We start from the raw sequence: 24,918 nt of genomic DNA on the forward strand, positions 1-24,918 counted from the left end.
CGCGCACTGAAATGAAACCTTTCTTGGCCTGAAGGACAAAAATAAAGCTACTCAACGTTCACATTTCCTTGCTCAACAACAAGAAAATTCTCGAGGGGTCAAGAGTTGATGATATTGATAATAGTAATGTGTTGGGAGCTATGTGCAAGTTTAATGTATTTAAGTGAGCTTTGAATAGCAAGAGCATGAATATTCTATGGCGGATATAAGAAGCAAAAGAAACGCATTGAGAATGCAATAAAAATAAATCCCCGCAGCGTATGACTTAGAAGTGCATTCGTGGTGCTGCATCATTTATGCAGCAGTTCAAAGATATTTACTTATTTATTTATGCAAAATGCTTCATCGTTTGACTTTTCTCATTAGGGATGTTGGTCCCAGAAATGCGAAGTGTTAGAATTTTGATAATGCTTTAGAAATGTTTTTGTTTCTAGAACTTTCAGTGATGGTTAGGTTTAACTGGCCGGTCAATAAAACCTCGCAATGGCTGAATATGTCCATAGTGTTACCAGAATTTCTTTGACGACCAAACGAACAACCCCAATCAGCTGCCAGGACTTATGTTATAGAATAACTCGCAAAAACTAGCACCGTTCTAGGCCTAGCTTAATTGCTGCCTCTCTACCGCCCCTAAAATCTGGAGCCCTGACCTAGCGGGGGCAGGACACGAACACAGAACATGCTCAACCATTTCTTCCTGCAGCTCACACTTCCTACACCTGCTGTTACTGACGAGGCCTAACCTCTCAGCATGTGACGCCAAAGGCAGTGTCCAGTTAGTATACACATCGTAAGCCTTAAATCTTCTCTATTCAGAGATATGCGCCACTTTGTGAGTCTAATATCGTAGGAATTGCACATGATCTTCAAAATTTTGCAGCCACGCGCTTCTGTCCACGCCTTCCCAGATCGATGGTTCATATGCAACTCCTGTCTCCTTTTGATTCCTCCCAAACGGATTGGGACATTTACCGTCGATTCAGCGAGCACTGCACCCATCCTTCACAACCCACTTCCCTTTTTGTTACCTTCTACCTCGTTATAACCGGGAACCCAGTACAGCTGTATGGTCCGGCCTGGGTGAAGTTTTTCCAATGTTTCTTAAAATTCCAGAACACTTCTTGATGAAGTACTGTGTGAGATTATTGCCTTAAACGCCGCCTGACTATATATATATATTCTTCGCGGCTATAATTTCCGCCTGAAAGACAGTTATCTGGCAGGCTGTATGATCTAAATATTTCTGGATCGACACAGTAAACGGCAGACCCAACCCGTTCCCTTAATTTCGGACCATCGGTATACACGTGTACAGTATGTTCTGCCATTTCTGCACCCTAGCACCAAGCCTCCGGCTTATTTGTGGCCACAGAACTCTTTCGAAGATCAGGCACGGAACCATATATTCAGTGATAGGTTAAGTTAGGTTGAACTGGCCGGTCCAAGAGGACCTCACATAGACTGAATGAGTTCGTAGTGTTACCAGAAGCTTGTTCTAACGACCAAACTGAAAAACCCTATCAAAAGCCAGGACCTATGTTATAAAATAACTCCGTCCTCTTGGCAAATACTAGAAGCTTCCTAGAACTTAGCCACTTGCTGCTTCTAGATCTAATACTTAATGAAGTTATTACCTTGTGGGACACGGTTCCAAGCGAAGACGGTGCACAAAAATGGTCCGCCTGTTCCTGCGAAGACAGAAAATGCTCAGCCATCTCATCCTCAGGTCAAAAAAGGCAGTAAGAAATAGAACTTACAGCCAGATGAGTGTTTTACAGTAACCAAACTTGTCAACCGAAATTTTAGTCGCCTTTTCTAACACAAATTCCTTACTGAGGGTATATTCCAGCCCTTAGTCTGACTTTTATTAGAATACTAGCATATACGTGGGTTTCACCCACGTTTTCATATACGTAAATATTCAAAACAAAGTAAACTAAAGTGAGCTTTTTTTGGCATTGAACCCGCTCCTATTCAATTCCCACTCTCGCTTTCACTCAGGATAGTCCGACAACCACTAACAACTTCAAATTCCAGTACCACACTCACTTCCACACCCATTTTCTCTCCAACTCCAACAACAATGTAATTTTGACCAATAACCCAAGCTAGTGCAATATTTGCGGAATTCACCGCTAACTGCAGTGTTCCTTTACAGTATCTGACTACCTAAGATTATGTTATCGGGGTATTAAACAGCATGAGCGCTACTTAGCTTTCCGAATATATGTATGCATACTTCTCAACAACTTATTGAATTTTCTAGCAGAGAAACTTGGTTCCTTTCGATTTTAGTTAACGAATGTACAGTGCGGCATGTAGTTGTTGAGCGAAACTCCCTGATCCGACTACGCAGCCGACGCACGGTTAACCCCATCAGCTTAGAGTGAGATTACTCCCCCTTCACAAACTATGGTCATAGCTCCAAATTCTTTTTGAGGGGAAGCGCACCGTAAAGATGCCGCCAAATTTCAAACATGGCGAGCGGTAGTCTTATGTTATGTCTTCACATGGCAATTTAACACAAGCTTATGCATCCCAGTAACATCGCCACAATCAACCAAGATGTTGCGTTTATAAATATGAAGGAACTTCAGACTTCGCAATTGAAGTTTACTTCGCCTTGCCCATTCTCATACGAAGCACTGTTATAAACATTCTCCCTACACAACAAAAATACTTGTTAACATATTTTGTGTCATATTCATTTACCAACGAGTGGGAAAAATAGTTTCACTTGCAAAGTGTCCCAGCGCCCTTAGCCAAAGCAAATGTCAAATTCTTCTTCTTATCCTTTGCTTGCAACAAAATTTGCATGTTGGCTACATTTTCATGTCAGATAGTGCCAGTGTCACCCAATCTACCGTTCTCAATAAAAATACGTCAAATCTACTCATAATGCTTCAGATTGAGTTAAACGCATCTATGTGAAAAACTGCTTATATGACGGGGCTTTAACGCTATCACCACGATTATGCTTAGCGCGTCCCTCAGGCATGACCTAGGAGCTCTCATTACGCCTGCGCAGGCTTTCCATTTCAACTTTTACAGTTTGTTGTTATTATATTGCTTTTCTATGGCAACAACCAGATTAGTAGCCTTGGTTCTAGACAAGAGTTCTAGCTGACTATTCTTTTAAACGAGTAGTATTCAATCTAGGACTTATGTAACGTTATTTCAATGTTGTGTTTCCAGTTAAGCTTACTAGTTATTTCAACGCTGAGTTATTTTACTCAACTCGGTGCCATTGAGTGGACGTAGTCAAAATTGTAGAATTTTCGTTTTATTAACGTATATCAGCAGTTCCGTTTTATCCGCGTTGTCATTGAGCCCATTTTTGGCAGTCCAGAGCTGCAGCTTTCGATGTGCTCCTGCTCGTATTTCGCCTAACGTGTAGCGGAACGGTCCACATACCGCAATAACACCATCGTCCGCATGTGCTAATTACTACCTTCACTTAATCTCTATTCGAGTTCGAATACTATGCTGTTTAGTGCGACATACCGCAGTAGTGAAGAGAGAATATTTCTTAGGATGGCGTTTCTTATCGTTCAGTCACTGAGCCCATGGCAGCTTGTATAATGTTTTTCTCCAGCATTGATAACGTCTGTCTGTAAACGTGGTTGTTTACATCAGCCCTATGGAGAGATTTAACAATCGCCCTGGTTTCTATATTATTAAGGCCCATTCTATACTGCCATGGTTTTGGCGCACTTATTCTTTGTAAAACAGTGGTGCTCATGTTGCGCTTTCAAATTCACACAAACACTATAGACCTATTTACTTGATGTATGAAGTGACTGCAACGCACCAATCCTAATCTAAAATATTGCTCTGTTAGTTTCGACCAACTGCTCCAAAGCAATATCTCACTCATTTTCCAAAAAAGGAAATAATTTTCTATAATCCCTGCAATGTTTTTATTGCACTCAGTATTATACTTTGTTGTCTCTGCCCTCTTGCTCATCTACACTGTTTACATAAGTAATTGCAAATAATTAGTTTATAATTTATTGACTTCTCGAATAATTTGCTTTCAACATATGAATGTAGTACATACATACATATGTACAAGAGTATGCATAGTGAAACACAAGGAAGGGCATGATGTTTGCATTGGTCAATTTCCTGTGCTATCACAAAAACGAGATGGGTTAAGAGTGCTCAGTAAACACAGGGGTATATGTATGTATATGTAACTACAACCAAATAGTTTTGTAGATATGCAATGGCATATGTTTGCTCTACCACAACAGTGACGCACACTAGCGCCATGCGGAGCTCTTTGTATTTCACATACAAGTCGTGTGTGATAAGCTTCTTAAGTTCTTCGATGTAAACAGTGAATTTGTTTGGGCTTGTACTATTTACTGGCAGTTAACATCTATTGCACACTTCGCATTCAAACATTTTCCAATACTGTCAACGCTGTACAACACTGTTTCACATATTTCCAGCTAGGTATATTTTTTCATATACATAAGCAAGCAAACACACACATGCAAGCCATGTAAGCCGCGGTAAGTTCAAGTGACAGGACAAATAGCAAACGGAAATTAGGTTAAATGAGTGCATAATAAATTAGTCAGAGTGTTGGTGTGATATAGAAGTAAATACTAGGCCGTTAGTACCAAGTGCCGGCTAAATTCGAAAGCGAATCATATCGCCGCATATCAATCCTTTTGCCAGTAGCGAAGACATTGGAATTCGAAATGCTCGCTTATTTTAATGCGAACCTTCGGCTAGGCACCCAACAACATGGCTTCCGCAAAATGCATAGCACTACCACCGTGCTAAACGCCACAGACACTCAGTTAAACTCCGGACTAAATCAGAAAAAACCCCTATCACAGTACAGTGCTCCTGGCATTCGACCTGTCAAAAGCTTTTGAACCAGTCAACCACGGTACGCCACTCCAAAACATAGAAGGCTCGCACTTCCCCAATTGCCTAAAAAGATGGATCGCAATTATCTGAATGATCGGCAAGTATCGGTTCAATTTAGAAACGAAATCTCGAAGCCTAGGAGAATTAAATAATGGGTACCACGGGGTGGCGTGCTATCCCCGCTTCTGTTTAATTTCTACATATCAAAGCTCACTACCTCACCAGAAGTAGTTACAATCATTTCCTATGCCGACAGCTGCATGATTGTGCCAACGGGACCTTACTCTTCAATAGATGATTTAGTTTCCCAAATAAACAGCTATCTTCCCGTTTTTTTCTAGTTTTTCACCTCGCGCAACCTAGGATTATCACCGACGACATCCACAGCCACTCTGTTTACGACGTGAAAGAACAGTTGACGCAAATATTGAGCGTTCACGTCGATGGTATCACGCTACCGACTGTCAATCACGCAAAGATCTTAGAGGTAACGCTCAATAATACTCTCACCTTCAAGGCGCATGCCACCGAAATTGTATCTAAAGTACAAAGCCGCAACAAAATTCTCAAGTCGCTTGCCGGCAGCACCTGGTGGAAAAGATAAAGAAACGTTTCTTACCACGTACAAAGCAGTTGGCCGGCCGCTCATGTGCTACGCATCACCAGTTTGATCGCCTGATTTGAAAAACACATACTGGAAAAGGCTGCAGGCCTGTCAAAATGCTGCAATCAGAACTACCACGGGATGTCTCCTTATGACCCCTGAACATCACCTACAAAGTGAGGCCAAAGAGCTCAACATCAAAGAGCACAATGAAATGCCGAACAGACAGTTTTTGCTAAACTGTCACAAGCCAGGACACCCTAGTAAACAACTGCTTGATCTAGCCTCGCCTCCACGAGGATTAAGGGAACATCTCCATAAGCACTATGATTAGATTCGACACGTGCCAACACAGACGTTTGATCCAGACAAGCGTGAGAAGGCTTTAAGCAAAACCCACACAGAAGGGGTAAACACCTTTACCAGGACGCGCACGGTGAACCTCGTTATTAATAGACAATATCCTACTCTTGCAGAAGAAGAAAGCACGCTACCAGAGGAGACACGAGTCAGCCTGGCCCAAGTTCGTTCTGGATACTGTAACAGTTTAAACTCTTACTTGTCCAGAATCAACCCCGACACACGTAAATATACTTTACACTTCCCAACACTGCACCTTAATTACACAAATCCCCGTTAGATTTTATGCTGCTAGTACTGCTTTTCTCTTTGAGGAGTTTTGTGCAACAGAGTAGGGAATTTCGCTAGGTCCATCCCTCTTCTATCTGCTCTTCAAAAATTATGCTTTTTACTTACCACGCACCGAGGCATGGTGCAACTCTGAAGCGAAAGAACTTATACTTTTTCCAAGCTAAACATGCTTGATTGTAGAGCTGCGGCTCTAATCCGGCTCCAACGACTAGAAAAGCTGCTTTTTTATGTAATAGTTAACCAGAAGTTTAGGCATTGTTTATTGACGCCGATATTGTCATTTTGAAAATCCTATATCTCCGACCTAGCTAGATGCGTTCCATTCAAGCACCGCTAAGTTTTTCGTCGCGAATCGCCTTAAGCCCAAAGCTGGACAGCTTAGACAGCACTTATCTCGATTTCGGTTATCGTTGACAATCAGTCACTCCTTTTTTTACCATTGTCAGCCTTCTAACGCCACTCTGACTTTGCGATTCCCAGACTTTCTTAGTTATTCTACGCTGCCCATTGATGTGTAACCCTTAGCTGCTAATAAGAACTCCAAACTCAAGCCAAGGTTGCTTATTTAAGACGGAGGCATTGATTTATATAGATCGTAGAGCTCTTCGCCATAAGTAGTATCAGTCATGATTATTCTGACGTCAATACTAATGACAAAAAAAGGCTTCAGCTCCAACCTAAAAGCAATAATCCGTTTTGTAAGCAAATCATACGGCCTCGCCTCAAACAATAAAGTAAATATGACGTTACAAGCCAAAGAACCAAGTAGGTACGTATTTTGCATTACTTCTTTTTCCACAGAATTTATTTGTCGCACATTTTTATGTCTCCAAGTCATTTGTACATCTACATACACGTACTAACTTCTTTATCTCGAGTTCCGCTTTTAACATCTAATATTTCTTCCCTTTTTAATCTACTACACACAGTTGGATGCGTTTATGCTTCTCAGTGGAAAAGGGTGGCAAAATACCAGTAAAAGTGGTTGCGAAAACTTTTGCTTCCGGCAAAACAGAGAAGTTGGTTTATCAATGTTTTAAAGACGTGGGATTACCGGACGATAAAAGTGCCAATATGACCAAAGAAGAGTTCACATTTGATAAATTTTATGCGTTATACCATAAGGTGTGCCCACGTAATGACATCGAGGAACTTTTCACATCCATGTAAGTTAAGCACGAAATACAGGGTGCGTGGGTGCTAGTACATGAAGATCATGACCTCATAATGGGTAATAAATTTGTACTCTTATGTTGTGTGGGTGTGTGGTGAACTGGTGGGTAGAAAAAGAGTACTCTAAAATTGTTCTAAGTCTCTAGTTTAATTCATATATTTGAAAACTTTAATAAACTAGATGCCAGTTAAAAGGATTCTGCTGAAGCTTCAATGAAGTGACCGGCGCACAAACGTTTGTGAATGGTTGACAGACAGATCGATTTGCAGAGTTGCTGAGGGGATCTCGGTTATTGATCGTGAGGAAATTGCTGATACTGCCAGGGACAGGTTGGAATGATAAATAGGAGCTGAGACTGATTTGTACAATTCTCTAGAGTAGGGACCTAGATTGGCATGTTCAGCCGACGCACTAGGCGTGCATTTATTCAGATAACCAAGCAGCGCTCATGCCGCTTAACTCCCCCATCACTTCGTCTAAGGCCGTAGGCAGCTGTATATGGGTACCTGTTCACAGAAATATCGAGGGCAACGAGAATTAAAACGAACTTGAAAGGGCAGAGGCACTGCTACAGGCTGCGGAAGCAGTCGAGATGCATCGTACACTTACATCAATTAAAATAAACATACATAGCAGATTCAAGTAGTCAGCTGTGTCCAGCTGATACTCCTCGGACACCTGCAGGATAACCAACCAAACCTGGCTGAGTTACGACAGTAAGAGAACAGAGGATCTACTAAATAGGTCAAGGCAATAAATCTTGCCTGGGAATTCCTTTAAACAGCATATGCAGAAGCTGCAGCAAAGAAACAGTAGCGCACTACTTGTAGCATACACTAGGTTTCGAACTATGGGCAGTTATATACTGCCGAAATTTCAGGAAGTAGCTAAATGCTCTGTAAAAAATATCAGCAGGTTTATCGTCCGCTTCAAATGTTTCGAACGGAGTACCGACTAGCCTTACGAAATCAGCAGTAAATGGTTCCAGGAGAAATGTGAATGAAAATGGCGCCTCGTGCGCTACTTGGGCTCGGATCTGTGGTATCCGGGCGGCACAGCAACCAACCAACCAACATCTCGAAAATTTAAAGAAGTTACTTGCACTATTTTTAAAGTAAACAGAGTTCACATGTAAGTAATTGCTCACACAACTGGTCATCGCCAGTCCAGCCCACGCATACCCACACGTACCCACTGCACGGACGATATCCATTGTCACTTAATATTTATTTATTTGCATTTTACGTTTTTGTACCCACCGACGTACCCACATTTTTCTCTTTTTCCCACCTTTAACTCGCTTTCTTTGTCTATTCACCAACAGCACGAAGGGTAAGTCGGAAGTAATTTCAATGGCGCAGTTCGTACAATTTATGAATGAAAAGCAACGTGATCCACGTATGAATGAAATTTTATATCCACTTTACGATGAGAAACGCTGTACGGAGATTATCAACGATTACGAATTGAGTGAGGAGAATAAAACTGCTGGTGCGTATATCAGGTCCTTAGGGTTTACGCTAATGGGCTCGTTTAAAGAAATTTTTTATTTTTAAACTTTTTAGGTCAAATATCAATGGATGGCTTTAAACGTTATTTGATGTCCGATGAGAATGCGCCAGTATTTTTGGATCGTTTGGAAATGTATATGGATATGGATCAGCCATTGGCTCACTACTATATAAATAGCTCACATAATACGTATCTGTCAGGACGACAAATTGGTGGTAAAAGTTCAGTGGAAATGTATCGGCAGACAATGTTAGCGGGATGTAGGTAAGTAGTTGGGGATAAGTCCGGAAGCAATTTTATATAAAATATGCATCCAATACCTTCTTATAGACGTTGGTAACCTCTTAGTATACATGAGGATCTCAGAGGTACAGATAAAGGATTCATACATACCAAGAGGAACTCGAGGTTTTATTCTTAATATTGCGAGTAATGATACCGATTCTGCTATATGGGGTGCTGGTCTGGTGGAAAGCACTGGACACGGCCAGCACCTCCAAAATGTGTCAGTGCAACGGACGGCGCTGATCGGTATCAGTGGCACTCTTAGAACAACACCTACCTTGGCACTGAACGTCATGCTGAACATATATCCAGTAGATATTGCGGGGAAGGCGGCCGCGGCTCGGTCGTTGGTCAGGCTTCGTGATATGGGCTATAGGCTTTCTTCACTCTAGCCTTCTTACCAGTTTCGTATTTATCCCAGACAGAACGGACTATTGTATGCCGATAACTGCTCCCTATACAACCTTCTCCCCAGTCATTCCACCGAGCGAGGACTGGGGAAGAGGAATTATCTGGGGCATGCGACCGGCTAACTTGTTCACGGATGGGTCGAAGTTGAACGGAAAGGTTGTTGGTGGGGGGGTCTTTTGTCAAGAGCTAAATGTAAACCGCAAGTTTAAGTTGGCTGATCACTGCAGTGTATTCCAAGCGGAAGTTGCTGCGATTAAGGATGCGGTGGATGAAATGCTATCCAGTGCTACTACGGTTAGGGAATTTAACATCTACTCTGATAGCCAAGCGGCTATCAAGGCCTTGAGCTCAACTACAGTGCGATCGAAGGTGGTCTGACCTCTCTTACGATTGCATCGAATTATTTTTTACAATTAAGATTATCTGGGTCCCGGGCCATAGTGGTATCCCGGGTAACTGTCAAGCGGATCTCTTAGCACGCATCGGTACAACTGAACCGGATGAAGATGGCTGTAGGGATTTCGGTATTCCGCTGGCCACCTGTGGATTGCTCCTCTATAGCTGGGCCTCGAGTCAGCTCAGCAAACGTTGGGCGGACACCACGTTTTGCAGGGTATTAAGATCTTTCTGGCAGAAAGTGGATGGCAGGAGGTCTGCTGAAATAATTGGGTTCACTAAGGCTCACCTATCAATGTTATTGGGGTTTTGACAGGGCAGTGTCCCGTGGGTATCCATGCGAGTGCAGACCGGTATCATTCGGAGCTTTATCGTTTCTACCCAACGATTCTCTTAAGTCACCGTTATTTTTGGTGTATGTGGTATCACAACGGACCTTCGTGTTGTCCAAGTGAGCTTTCCTTATCGGGTAACCTCATGATACCTGAAGAAATTACCAGGAGCAGAGAGTTTTTCAATCATAAGAGCCTGTTGTTGTTGTAGTTTTTGTAGCGATAAGGATACTCCCCGAAGGTTTTGGGTAGTGTTATCGATGTTGATGGTCCTTTCCAGCATGCAGATCCGGTACGTTCCGGTAACAAGCACTAGCCCGACCATCACGGGAACGATTTGGTATGACCACATGAAACCTTTTAGGCCATACCGCCTTCCGACCCCCTAGATCAATGAGGAACTTGGGGTCCCCAGAGCCTGGGCTGCTAAAGAAACAGGATTCGCCACGGGTAGGTGATGTTGACAATTTGGTTTGGAGAAGCTATATATTGCGCTCGCAGCGCCTTGAAAGGGTTGTACTACACAATCCCTGGAATCAGTTTGGTATTTTAGTCACCTCTTACGACAGGTATACCTACCGCGGGTGTATTCTAAGCCTTCTAACCCGCTGGGGGCACGAGAGCTTCGTTTCGAGGGTTTGTTGGGTATCTGAATTTTGCCTTTTTCTGCTTCTTGTTTCAATGATGATAATTCTAGAGTTTGTCCGATAGGGCACATTTTTAGCAAAAACTTGGTACATCGATCCTTTGATTTGATTTTTCCTTTATGCCAGATTGAAAAGCTCTTTGATTTTAGCACTGAAAGAAATGATCAATCCGTAGCAAGAAATTTTATTCTCACCCTCAAACAAACTCTCCTTAATTTGAAAATTTGATGGAATTAATGAAGTAGAACACTTCTGGGGCCCTATTCAGTAACTATGAGCTTTAAAATGTACATTTTTCTCTCATACAAATTATACGAAGAAAAAGTGTACATTTTAAAACTCACAGTTACTGAATAGTGCCCCTGAATAGGCCATAAACTAATAAAAACCTCGAGCCACGCCGGATCAGTGATCGGAACCAAAACCGCATCCAAAGTAAGAATTGAAGCAGAAGTCAAACCGGAAAACGTAAGCGAGGCCCATTCCGAAACTGAAACCGAAAACTAACTCGGAATCGAAATAGGAACCGGATTCGGGACAGGAGCCGGAACCGAAATTGATACGCAAATCGTAACCTGCTCAAAATCCGCAAGTGAATCCTAACCCATAACTAATAAGCCAAATCTGCAACAAATGCCGAAGCGAAACATGGAGCCAAAGTTCGAAATGTGACCATCTTACTGCAATAAATACTGCTGCCTCTAACGAAATTGACTGGACCAGATATGTTGCTTTAGAGATCTTTAAAGACAAACTAGAGAAACAGGTTTCTAGATGTTTATGACGGTTTTACGTCCAGGAGAGTCCATCTCTTCACGGCTATTTTTCTAAAACAATTCGTAGCAAGTTTCGTTTGAAATCTTAAGGGATCTTATAGTGGCTTTTCCGAAATAGGAACAGGAGCTCACATGGAACTTAGAAAACATATTTCCCTAAAACTTATTTAATTAAGTTACTCATTTTAATGCGATGCAGTTTTTTCCAACTGAAATCCGACAGATGTCTTGCCTTTTAAACCGTCCCACAGAAATATCTGGTTCTTAGAGAGCTTTTGTAAAGTAATAGAGTTTTGACTCTCTTTTGCTTTTCACTTCTACTAAAGAAGATATACATAAAACGTAAAGTTGTGTTCCTTTCATTCGTCTCAAACGTTTTACTAGCTCTTTGGTGTTTTTCTCATTTCTCACCTACAGATGCGTCGAACTGGATTGCTGGAACGGCAAAGGTGAAGATGAGGAACCCATCGTTACTCACGGCCACGCCTACTGTACTGAAATTTTATTCAAGGTAAGTTATTTGTCTCACACAGAAAATATTTAACAAGACCTCAAAGAGTTTTCGCAGACTATCGCGTTTTAACCCCAATTTTCTGCTCTCCACAGGATTGTATTCAAGCCATTGCCGATTGTGCATTCGTCGCCTCTGAATATCCAGTTATCTTATCCTTCGAGAACCACTGCAATCGTGCGCAGCAATATAAATTAGCAAAATACTGTGATGACTTCTTTGGTGAACTATTACTAAAGGAACCTTTGCCCGATCATCCGGTAAGTAATCACAGCTTAATTTTTCAATTGACAGCACTAACTCTCGCCTGATTATGCACAGCTCGAGCCCGGTTTACCACTCCCACCGCCTAGTAAATTAAAACGTAAAATTCTTATAAAGAATAAACGCATGAAACCAGAAGTTGAGAAGGTTGAACTGGAACTTTGGTTGAAGGGCGAACTGAAAACGGATGACGATCCTGAGGAGGATGCAAGTGCCAAACCGCCAGAAGGCGCACCACCACCAGAAGCTGCAGCTGCACCACCACCAGGCGAACCAGGTGCAGATGGCGCTGCACCCGAAGCGGAGGCAGCAGCAGTCAATTACAGCGGCTCCACGACGAATGTACATCCTTGGCTATCCTCAATGGTTAACTATGCGCAACCGATTAAATTTCAAGGCTTCGATAAGGCAATTGGTAAGTGTATATGATGAGATATAAAATGTGAGGGCCTTTCGTAACTAATATGTCTTCTTTTGTTTGTTTTCCACCTCCCCATAACAGAGAAAAACATCGCTCACAATATGTCATCGTTCGCTGAAGCGGCGGGCATGAATTACCTAAAACAGAGTTCCATTGACTTTGTCAATTATAATAAACGTCAAATGTCACGCATTTATCCAAAAGGCACACGCGCCGATTCTTCCAATTATATGCCGCAAGTGTTTTGGAATGCTGGCTGTCAAATGGTCTCACTGAACTTCCAAACCTCCGATCTGCCCATGCAATTGAATCAGGGTAAATTCGAATATAACGGCGGCTGCGGTTATCTACTCAAACCGGATTTTATGCGTCGTTCAGATAAGGATTTCGATCCATTTGCCGATGCACCTGTGGACGGTGTGATTGCTGCTCAATGTTCGGTAAAAATTATTGCTGGCCAATTTTTGTCAGACAAAAAGGTTGGCACCTATGTCGAGGTGGATATGTTTGGTCTACCATCGGATACAGTGAAAAAGGAGTTCCGTACACGTTTGGTGCCTAATAACGGATTGAATCCGGTCTACAATGAAGATCCGTTCGTATTTCGTAAAGTAGTGCTGCCCGATTTAGCTGTGCTACGTTTCGGCGTCTATGAAGAGAGTGGCAAAATGATCGGACAACGTATACTGCCGTTAGATGGTTTACAAGCGGGCTATCGTCACGTTTCCTTACGTACAGAAGCAAATTTTCCCATGTCGTTGCCTATGCTTTTCGTCAACATCGAATTAAAGATTTATGTACCTGATGGCTTTGAAGATTTCATGGCTATGCTGTCGGATCCAAAAGGATTTGCTGGAGCTGCAGCAAAACAAAATGAACAAATGAAAGCTTTAGGCATTGAAGAGCAAAGTGGTGGTGCCGCGCGTGATGCGGGCAAAGCCAAGGAAGAGGAGAAAAAGGAACCACCACTGGTATTCGAGCCGGTAACGCTGGAGTCACTGCGCGGCGAGAAGGGCTTCCAGAAAGTGGCTAAAAAGCAGAATAAGGAATTGGATACGCTTAAAAAGAAACATACCAAAGAGCGCATGACCATGCAGAAAAATCAAAATGCAGCTATCGATCGGCTAATCAAAGGAAAGAGGTTGGCAGAATGGTTGTATTCTTATAGAGCTCACAAAAAATAATACTCTATTTTTTTTTACTTTTTATTTTATTTCACAGCAAAGATGAGATACGCAATGATACGTCAATCAAAAATGCGATCACTGATCAAACTCAGCAATGGACGGAAATGATTGCCAAACACAAAAAGGAAGAATGGGATATGCTGCGTCAGCACGTACAAGATTCACAGGAAGCAATGAAGGCATTGATGCTAACAGTGCAGGCGCAACAAGTCAAACAGCTTGAGGAGCGCCATGCGCGGTGAGTTGCTTCAAAAGATTGTTGTAGTAAAGTGCTTTAACTTTGGAGTCTGGGCTCCATAAGGCCTAAAAGAGTTTATATTGAGGTTTCGACCGAAAACTTATAGACTAAACTGTTAGACCCAAAAACTTCCAAATGTAATGTGGAAGTACAGTACCTTGTCGAGCTATAAGGCTGACGGCAGCGTGCTTGCTATAAGCTATGCTCTGCGTGAAGAAATTTTTGTTTTCACTCAGAAGACTTTCACAATTTTCAATACGAAATAATAAGGGAGTTCCGGATTTTGTGCAAATAGTCATTGCATCGCAAACTTGTGTAGCATATTTTCTAAAATAAACGAACAATATACACGGTTATGCGTTTGCTATGTCACGGGAAATACTTTTGTATTGCGGTAGTATTTTTTTAAATTTTGAAAAACAAACGAAGTTATGCAAAGAAAAAATTGAAAATGAAAAAGTTGTTCACTATTCGTAGCTTTTATTTGCAATAGCAACGTTTCCAACATCAAAAATTTCTGAACACCCTTTTTTTTTTTTAATATTGAGTAGCAAAGCAGCTACTGTCAATACAAAAGGAAAAGTGCAAATAAAAAACTGAAAATGAAAAACGTTGCTCACGATCCGTTGCTTATACCAAGGTTTCCAACGTCAAATACGCAAAGCTCTGAACTCCCTTAATATACAAAGCCAACGAACGTTTTATAGTAAACAGATGCAAATCAAAAATTTCATATTTCGAAATTTCATGTTACTGCAAAATAGAAGGCTGGTATGGTCACATTTATAGAATACTTAAGGGGCAAAAATTACCGCCATAGCTGTCTTTGAAACTGTATGAAAAAGTGAAAAACATGCATCGAGTTTGCTAGAGTAGGCAAAATTTTTAATAATTGCGGCCATGAGCTCCCAAATAGAATTTACACAAAATAGTAGTAATAAAAAATTAACATTGTCTATTAAGTACAAATATACAACTTGAGGAAGTTTTCTATCACAATTTTCGCTGAAGGGGAATAAATTAATCCCCTTTTTCTTGCTTCATATAGGCAACCCTTCCTGATTTTTCAATGGAGTAGTGTCAAAGCTCTGATGTGATTAGTGAGCAAACTTCTTGTATTTGAATCATGATTAAAAACTTTCTATCTTAATATTATAGCAACACTTCTTAGTTTCACTCTGTTTTCAACCTACGAACAGGCTTTCCAAAAGGGTAAAGCCCTTTATATACTCAACTGAGCAGAGCACACATAGTATATTAATTTTGTTTATAACGGTACCCTGTAACGGCATAAACTAATCGAGGTAGATATAAAAATAAAAAATATATATAGAAATGATCTGGCCGAAAAAAGAAATTGATTTAGCCATTTCCGTCCGTCCGTCCGTCTCCACGATAAGTTGAGTAAACACGATAACTTGAGTAAATTTTGAGGTTTCTTAATGAAATTTGGTATGTAAGTTCGTGGGCACACATCTAAGATCACTGTTTAAAATGAACGAAATCGGTCTATAACCACGCCCACTTTTTCGATATCGAAAATTTCGAAAAACCGAAAAAGTGCGATAATTCATTACCAAAGACGGATAAAGCGATGAAACTTGGCAAGTGGGTTGACCTTATGACGCAGAATAGAAAATTAGTAAAATTTTGGACGATGGGCGTGGCACCGCCCACTTTTAAAAGAATGTAATTTGGCAGCTGAGTATGTAATGTTCGGTTACACACGAACTTAGCCTTCCTTACCTGTTATTTAACATTTTTTCTTTCTTTTTCTAGTGATATTAAAGACTTAAATGCTAAACAAGCTAAAACATCAGCTGATACCGCCAAGGAGGTACAAAATGATAAAACGCTGAAGACGAAAAACGAAAAAGATCGACGATTGCGCGAAAAGCGACAAAATAATATCAAACGCTTTATGGAAGAGAAGAAGGTAATTGGTTTAATAGGGATTTAGGTTCATTGCACGTCTCTTGCTCCCTTCATACACAATGGGCACTTTCAGAAAACACAACCGTTGATCAGTCGTTGAGTGATAACTTTTTGAACGCACCGTTGAGTAGTTAAGATCCACTCAATGGTTAAAATTGTACGTAAAAATACTGAGCAGAAATTTTGTTCTCTACATTGTACATATGGTGAAGTGTATAAAAAAAATTTAAAAAGTTCTTTTCCATAAAATTTTAAGATAGTTATTTCATTTGGTAGTTGGCCCTACTCGCCGTTCATAGAACAAAATTTCTATCACTTCAGAAAAGGATCGCTTTATTGCCGTTCCGAAAGTTATACGTGCTTGTTTCAAACTGCCTTGTAAAGCTTCATCCTCCTCAAAACCCTTGAACTGCGTTCGGCCTACTTTTACCGTCTCTCGGGGCCGTGCCAAGCGCTCAATCTCCAGGTTTATTGCGTCGACCACTGGTCCTAAGCGCTTGTGACAATTTTTAATGCTGCACGGTACTGTGGAAGGGCTCTCTTAAATCCTCTCATACGTGCGCTTCTCCACTCTTCTTCTCTAATAGGATTCACATGCCGTTCCATAACGGATATCATTGCTAGTTTTGCTCACAGAGTCCGACCCATCACTTATAGAGCTTTTGTCTGCTATCGCTTATAACTATATTGTCCCTCTATACTCTTTGTTATCAGCAAAAGGTATCGGAAAGATTGCGCTGAAACGCAGCTGGATATACCTTCTGGGTGCAAATCATCCGATAGAGATAGTTCTTGGCCACCGAAATCCCCCGCCCTCCTTATAGGCAGAACGTCGTAAATCGGATACATGTGTTTTTTTTTTTTAAGTAGGGCCGGGTGTTCAATAATTTTGTGCGCTTAATCGACTTAAATAACGTAATTAGGAACTTATTGACAACCTCGGGTTCTAGTTTTTTCGAACTTTTTATTTTATTTGACTTTTTCCCAAATTGACTACAAATGTAGACTGCCGGGCACATAAAGGTGAATTATCACAGAATTATATTTTATTTGAAATAATATATATTATATAAAAATGGGGAGTGATTACATACCTTTTATGCCCATTTTTAGCAGGAGTTTTCTTAGTGGTCAGAAGAATAAGTATGATGAATTTCATCGCAATATATTTCTTTGAATGAAAGTAAAAGCAAAAAAAAAAAAAACATTTGACTCCTCGAACGGGTAGTTTGACCGGCGAATGGATAAGCATGCCAATTTTTTTTTTTCAGTTATAGAAAAAAAAATCGCTAGACCCTACAACCGATCAAGTTGATAGAGATTAAAGAAAAAAATCTGATTTTTTTACGCCTCCCCCTCCCCTCCGCAGATCTCTCTGATCCGCCGCTATTACAATGGATTCGCTCCTGTATCACATAATTGACAGAAACATGTTTGCAACGTATCAACAAAAATAGTGTTCGCTGAAAGCGCCCAATGACGACTTTTCGAGTAACTTCAAATCTTTTACTTTAATATTTAAATTTTATTTTTGTTCTTCCGCTCCATTTTTCAGCAAATCGGTGTTAAACAGGGACGTGCTATGGAAAAACTGAAAATGGCACACACCAAACAGGTCGAGGAATTTAGCACTGATGTGCAAAAGGTAGTTAACGAAGCACTGCGGCAAAACGACACTATAACCAGTATTGAAACTGTACTTTGACACAGCTAAACCAAATAGCTTAGCAGTAGTTGTGCGTCTGTGCTATATTTTAGATATAAAAGTGTAGTTAGTAGCAAATAGTAGTGGTTTATTTTTGGAAAAATTGTTTTTATACGCAGCTGAGCAGAGCTCACTGTCCGTCCTTCCTCTGTCCGTAAACACGATAACTTGAGTAAATTTTGATTTATCTTAATAAAATTTGATATGTAGGTTCCTTGGCACTCATCTCAGATCGCTTTTTAAAATTAACGAAATCGGACTATAACCACGCCCATATTTTCGATATCGAAAATTTCGAAAAACCGAAAAGTGCGATAATTCATTACGAAAGACGGATAAAGCGATGAAACTTGGTAGGTGGGTTGACCTTATGACGCAGAATAGAAAATTATTAAAATTTTGGACAATGGGCGTGCACCGCCCACTTTTAAAAGAAGGTAATTTAAAAGGTTTGCAAACTGTAATTTGGCAGTCGTTTACGATATCATGATGAAATTTGGCAGGAACGTTACTCCTATTACTATATGTGTGCTAAATAAAAATTTGCAAAACCGGATGACGAACACGCCCATTTAAAAAAAAAAAATGTGTAAAGTCAAATTTTAACAAAAAATTTAATATCTTTACAGTATATAAGTAAATTATATCAACATTCATCTCCAGTAATGATATGGTGCAACAAAATACAAAAACAAAAGAAAATTTCAAAATGGGCGTGGCTCCGCCCTTTCTCATTTAATTTGTCTAGAATAGTTTTAACGCCATAAATCGAACAAAAATGTACCAATCCTTGTGGAATTGTGGTAAGGGCATAGCTTCTATGACGATAACTGTTTTCTGTGAAAATGGGCTAAATCGGTTGAAGCCACGCCCAGTTTTTATACACAGTCAACCGTCTGTCCTTCCGCTCGGCCGTTAACACGATAACTTGAGCAAAAACCGATATATCTTTACTAAACTTAGTTCACATACTTATCTGAACTCACTTTATCTTGGTATTCAAAATGGGCGAAATCCAACTATGACCACGCCCACTTTTTCGATATCGAAAATTTCGAAAAATGAAAAAAAAAATGCCATAATTCTATACCAAATACGAAAAAAGGGATGAAAAATGGTGATTGGATTGGTTTTTTGACGCAAATGTACACAACTTTAGAAAAAACTTTATAAAATGGGTGTGACACCTACCATATTAAGTAGAAGAAAATGAAAAAAATCTGCAGGGCGAAATCAAAAGCCTTTGGAATCATGGCAGGAATACTGCTCGTGGTATTACATATATAAATAAATTAGCGGTACCCGACAAATGATGTTCTGGGTCAACCTGGTTCACATTTTGGTCGATATCTCAAAAACGCCTTCACATATACAACTTAAGGCTACTCTCTTTTAAAATACTCGTTAACACCTTTCATTTGATACCCATATCGTACAAACACATTATAGAGTCACCCCTGGTCCACCTTTATGGCGATTTCTCCAAAAAGCGTCCGCCTATAGAACTATGGCCCACTCCCTTTTAAAATAATCTTTAATACCTTCCATTTGATACCCATGACATAAAAACACATTCCAGGGTTACCCTAGGTTCATTTTCCTACATGGTTATTTTCCCTTATTTTGTCTCCAAAGCTCTCAGCTGAGTATGTAATGTTCGGTTACACCCGAACTTAGCCTTCCTTACTTGTTTTAATTCATTTCCAGTGCATATAAAAATTATAAAATTGTATATAAAAGTAGCAGCAAGTAGTTTGGGCAACAAAAAAGCACAAATTGCTCTAAGTAGCCAAAATTAGTGTCTGATGCAAAAAGTTATGTATGTTTTGGTTCCTATAATTTATATATGTGTATTTATTATTTAGTTTTGAGTTTTAGAATATTATGTTTAGTACTAAAATTAAGAAAAGTTATTTTACATTAATGCAGAAAATTAGTATTAAATTGTTTGATATATTCTTAAGAGTTTTAAAAATTTTGGTACTAAATTTCCAAATTTTAGTTCTTTCGAAATATTTGGTACTAATCTTGTGTTTCTCAATTTACTTTCTTCCCGCAATTCAAAACAAGTTTAAAATTTTTTTATTAAAACTCATATTTTAATAAATTTTCTTACAGAGTACTAAGTACTAAAATTAAATATAAAGCTATTCGTTAAAGTATTTTTGTAATGAATTTCATGGCACCAGTTACTACTTATGTAACCAAATAAAAACTTATTGAAATCAGATACTTTCCTAATTTACTTTCAACGCTAAAACTTTAAAGAAGTTAGTGAGAAGGACTTAGAACTTCATATCTGTTCTAAAACGTTTTGTGTGCCACCACAATAAATTTATTATTAAGTATAGTGTTTTGATTCATTTAGTACTAAACTTATGTTTTTAAAAAATTTAAAACAGTTGGGAAGTACGTCTTTATCAAACTCATTGTTTGAGATGTGAGGTACTAAAATAGTTGTGTTGTCGTTTATTCAAACTTGAAAGTCATTTCATAACGAATTGTGAGAAACATTTTTTGCAAACCTAACTTTTAAAAATGTCTAGCCCTGAAGCCTTTAAAACTTGATATTAGTGAGTTCAAATGAATTTTTAGTACTAATTCAAACGAAGCCTATTCCCAATTACATACAAATCTTTGATTTTATACTTACAAGTCAATTAAAATTTCTAAAATTGTTAACTGAAATTTTTTAATATTAGTTGTTAGTCTTAGGATCCATTTATTTTATTATAAGCATAACTTTGTACTAACTAAATTTACAAAAAAATATTGATTTGTATCTCTTTCTTTTCTTAGCACATTTATTTGTTTTTAACTTAGTACTCGTCTTTTATTTCAAAAATTTAGAACTATTTGCTATTTATTTCATAAGCTTATAAAATTTCACATTTCGACATTTAGAACATATTTGTATTATTTTTTCGCAAGCATCTAGTACTCAGATTTCTAGCTGCTTAATATTATGAATTTTGTCTCCACAATTTTGAACTGTTTGGAAAGGAAAAAATTTATGGACTTTCTAAAGGTTTAGTACTACAAAAATTTAGTACATATTTATTAAGACTTTAAGTTCAAATCTATGTAGTATTTTGTTGCCATATTGCAACTTGAAACTCACAAAATCTTTATTTACTCATTCGAATTAAAAGTCTTTTGGCAACATTTTTTTAAACTTGTGATTTGTACACTAATTTTGATTTTATTGCCTTAATTAATAATTTGAAGTTTGGGACTTTTTTTACGTATTTAGAGACAAAAATTTAGTACTAATCCTTTGTTTTATAAGTTTTATTTTATTCAATAATTTGTTTCACTATTTGGTACATACTTCAAATTTCGAAAATTGTGCACAAATTAGTTTTATTTAGTACATACAAAAAGGGGATTTACTTTACATATTTAGTACTAAAATAAAAAATTTCAGCAAGAAAGAGAAAGCTACAATTATTTTTAAATATATCAACGTTAAATATCATCAATGAAGTTGCTAGATGCAAAAATAAGTTTAAGCTAAAAAAATTATTAAATATAAAGCTCGATATACCTCCGATATTTAGGCCAATTTGCGTGGGACGTTACCTACATGTTTTATGCCGATTGCGAATGGCTTGGGACTTGTGCCAAACCACTACCAAGGAGCGAACCCGCTTAGCAAATTATTTCTCTAATTGAAACAACTATTTTTTTAAAGTTTCTCAATCCTAGTCGTTACTTTAAGTTTATTTTAAGATATGCAGACTTTTAGCATCAATATAAGTTAGCTATGTACTAAAAGTATACTTGTATTAAGTGTTTAGTACTTGATAAGAAAAATACGATTAAATGCCAAGTATTAATAGTGTTATCTTATACATAACTCAAATATATTTATATAAAATATATATATTTAAATTTTGTATGATATTTAGTACTAATCAAATTTTTTGAGGTATATATATTTTTAAATCGTTTTGGCACAAATTTTTGTTACAAAATTTATTATAATTTAGTTTTATTATTGTTTTATTTGTATTTACTTAGCACATTTGAGGAAAATTTTAAGTTAACTTAGTAAAACATGTTTGTTTTTTATATTTGGTAGCCATTTTTTGTTTTAAATTTTACTACGTATAATTCATTATTACATCTGGCATAAGTTTTTTTTAAGCCCCATACAAGATGTATGCTTGTTTGTATGCGTTAAGAATTTAGTATGTTATTTTATACATTTTTAATTAATATTAGAAGCTTAGGATTTTTTGGATATTTATTTTAAGTGGCAAAAATTAAATATGTGTATAGAAAAACTATTTCCGTAGTGAATTACTTTACAACGCTATTCTGGTATTTATTTCTTGTTCTACTTCACATTAGTACTTTTATTAGTACATACAATCATTTAGTACTAAACTTTAGTATTTACAAATTTTAAATAAGAGTTGGTATTATGCTTTGATATGTTTATAGAAAAATTATTTCAATAGCGAAATATATTATAATTCCTGTTATAGTGCACATTTTTTCGTTCTAATTCATTTAAGTACTTTAAGAGTACTTAAGCATATCTACGCAAAGAAAACATATTCGCTCTTTATTATCTAAATGTTTAAGTTTTTTGTGTTTTAGTACCATTTTTTGTTCTAACTAGTTTTAGTACTTTTTTAGTACATACTACTTAGTTTTTATTTCTAAGTACTAATTATTTAAGTGCGTATATCCGATGAAAATTAAAACTTTTAATCTTCATTTAGTGCTTAAGTTTGCAAATATCATATTTCAAGGCCGGTTTTCATATTTCGATATTTTAATTTTGATTTGTATAAACACTGTTGTTGTAATTGTTTTGATATAAAATGTGCCTGTGCTTTTTTAGTTTTGTAAGTTTTTGTGTTCAATAGTTAAATTAAAATGTAAACATGTATTTTTTAGAGCCATGTGTCAGACGGCAGCAAAGTATTATGATGTGATGGATTTTTCTTTAAACGGTGCGATATTAGTTGAGTTCCAATGAGCTATTCAGCTCTGGATCAGGATCAAATCTCACTGTAACGATTCATAGCAGTTCTATGAGAGTTAGCAGCCGTCATCCAGTGAGTTTTCTAGCTCCGTATCACGCTCAATTCTCACGGGAATTCTCTGGATCATTGGAAGTTGTGATAGGCAGATGTCGCCATTGTGTTTTATTTAACCATACGGCTAAGACCATTTGACCATCTATTTTTGAAAAAAGTTGGTTTATTAAAGGCAGCGTTACCATACTAAAGATAAAAAACTGAAATTATCTGGCTCACAAATTGAACCAGAATTCTATCTGGATTTATCTGGCTCAAATTATTGTTACTGGCTCAGGATCTTTGCGACGGGATGATGGCTAGCAACAATCAGATCATGTGTAAACATAATAGGGTATCTGTTATTTACAACCTTTTTTTCTGCGAAACGCCCCGATTTAACATGGTATTTATCCTAATTTTACTAAATACCTTTTCGCGGAGTGTTTAATTTCTGATAAGATTGTGTCGCTCATTGTTGTAAATTGAAATTTTCTAAATACGTATGGGGTATGAGTGGAAAAAATTTGGTAAATATCAGACACCCTAGTGCATATGTATGTCTGTAAGGTTAGGTTAGGTTGAACTGGCCGGTATATGAGGACCTCACATAGACTGAATGAGTCCGTAGTGTTACCAGAAGTTTGTTTTAACGACCAAACTGAAAAACCCTATCAAAAACCAGGACCTATGTTATAAAATAACTCCGTCCTCTTGGAAAATACTAGAAGCTTCCTAGGACTTAAGCCACTTGCTGCTTCTAGATCTGGCAGCTGTATCACTCCTAGTAGCTGGAGTCTTAGCCTGGCAAGCGCAGGGCACGAGCACAGAACGTGCTCGATCGTTTCCTCCTCCAGCCCGCACTTCCTACATCTGCTATCACTAACAAAGCCTAATTTAAAGGCATGTGACGCCAGAAGGCAGTACCCAGTCAGAATAACCGTCATGAGTCTGCAGTCCTCTCTTTTTAATGATAGAAGCAACTTTGTTAGTCTAAGGTTGTAAGACCTACACATAATCTTCGACACTTTACAGCCCCGCGCTTGAACCCACGCCTTTCCTGCTTTGTCGATCATGTGCACCTATCGCCTTCGCTTAATCTCGCCCAGTCTAATTGGGACGTCTACGGAGCAAGATTCAAGGGATGCGCCCTTTTTAGCTAGTTCATCCTATGGCTGTAAATGATGACAAGTAAAAAGGATGAGCTGTCAAAAATCTACAACAAAAAACGAAATCAACAGAGCCATCCTGTGAATCCGAAATTGAAATAAAAAATCCATCATCCCGTCGCAAAGATCCGAAGCAAGATAAATAATTTTGCATGTATATGCAACAGCAACGATAAATCCAGATAGAAGTTTGGTTCTATTTGTGAGCCAGATAATTTGTTAATTTCTTGTCTTTAGTTTGGCAACGATGCCTTTAATAAACCGACTTTTTAAAAAATAGTTGATCTTTACTTGGCCTTTAGCCGTATGTGTTAAATTAAACACAGCGGTGACAGCTGCCTATCACAACTCCTGTGTACAAAAATATCACGTCCACTGTTTCTCAAGCAGGATACGGAGCTAGAAAACTCACTGGAATATGACTAAAGCAAATGCAAGGCGCGATAACATACAAAGAGATTTTGGACCGAGCTGCACGCTACCAATTTGTGTCGTGCTACTTTTAATTTTCCTACAAATTGACGTGACGGGACCTACATGTTTTACGCCGAACTCCAAACGGCATCTGCAAGATAGATAAGTTTTCACTCAGAAGCTTTTCATGACACGCGGGCGACTCCGCTTAGAAAATCGTTTTTTTTTTTTTGTTTTTAATTGAAAAAACGTTTTCTAAAGTTTTGATGTTGCTTTGCCCGGGAATTGAACCCAGGATCTTCGGTGTGGTAGACAGATTACGTTACCACCACACCACGGCGGCCACGGATTCGAAATTGATCTAGA

The 24,918-nt window shown here is 38.5% G+C and overlaps 1 protein-coding gene across 2 annotated transcripts in view; it reads left to right on the forward strand.

Moving 5' to 3' along the window:
- Positions 1 to 24,918, forward strand: part of norpA (no receptor potential A) — a 268,904-nt gene that overhangs the window by 238,128 nt on the left and 5,858 nt on the right. For both annotated transcript variants that reach the window (XM_067780408.1, XM_067780409.1), the window contains exons 8-17: positions 7,072 to 7,308; positions 8,641 to 8,807; positions 8,882 to 9,092; positions 12,093 to 12,186; positions 12,282 to 12,446; positions 12,508 to 12,865; positions 12,953 to 14,012; positions 14,093 to 14,296; positions 16,076 to 16,232; positions 17,787 to 17,876. In XM_067780408.1, coding sequence (XP_067636509.1) covers positions 7,072 to 7,308; positions 8,641 to 8,807; positions 8,882 to 9,092; positions 12,093 to 12,186; positions 12,282 to 12,446; positions 12,508 to 12,865; positions 12,953 to 14,012; positions 14,093 to 14,296; positions 16,076 to 16,232; positions 17,787 to 17,876 — 2,743 coding nt within the window. The remainder of the gene's footprint in view (positions 1 to 7,071; positions 7,309 to 8,640; positions 8,808 to 8,881; positions 9,093 to 12,092; positions 12,187 to 12,281; positions 12,447 to 12,507; positions 12,866 to 12,952; positions 14,013 to 14,092; positions 14,297 to 16,075; positions 16,233 to 17,786; positions 17,877 to 24,918) is intronic.

The sequence above is a fragment of the Eurosta solidaginis genome, chromosome 4 (genome assembly GCF_040869045.1).
Source record: "Eurosta solidaginis isolate ZX-2024a chromosome 4, ASM4086904v1, whole genome shotgun sequence".
Taxonomy (NCBI): Eukaryota; Metazoa; Arthropoda; class Insecta; order Diptera; family Tephritidae; genus Eurosta; species Eurosta solidaginis.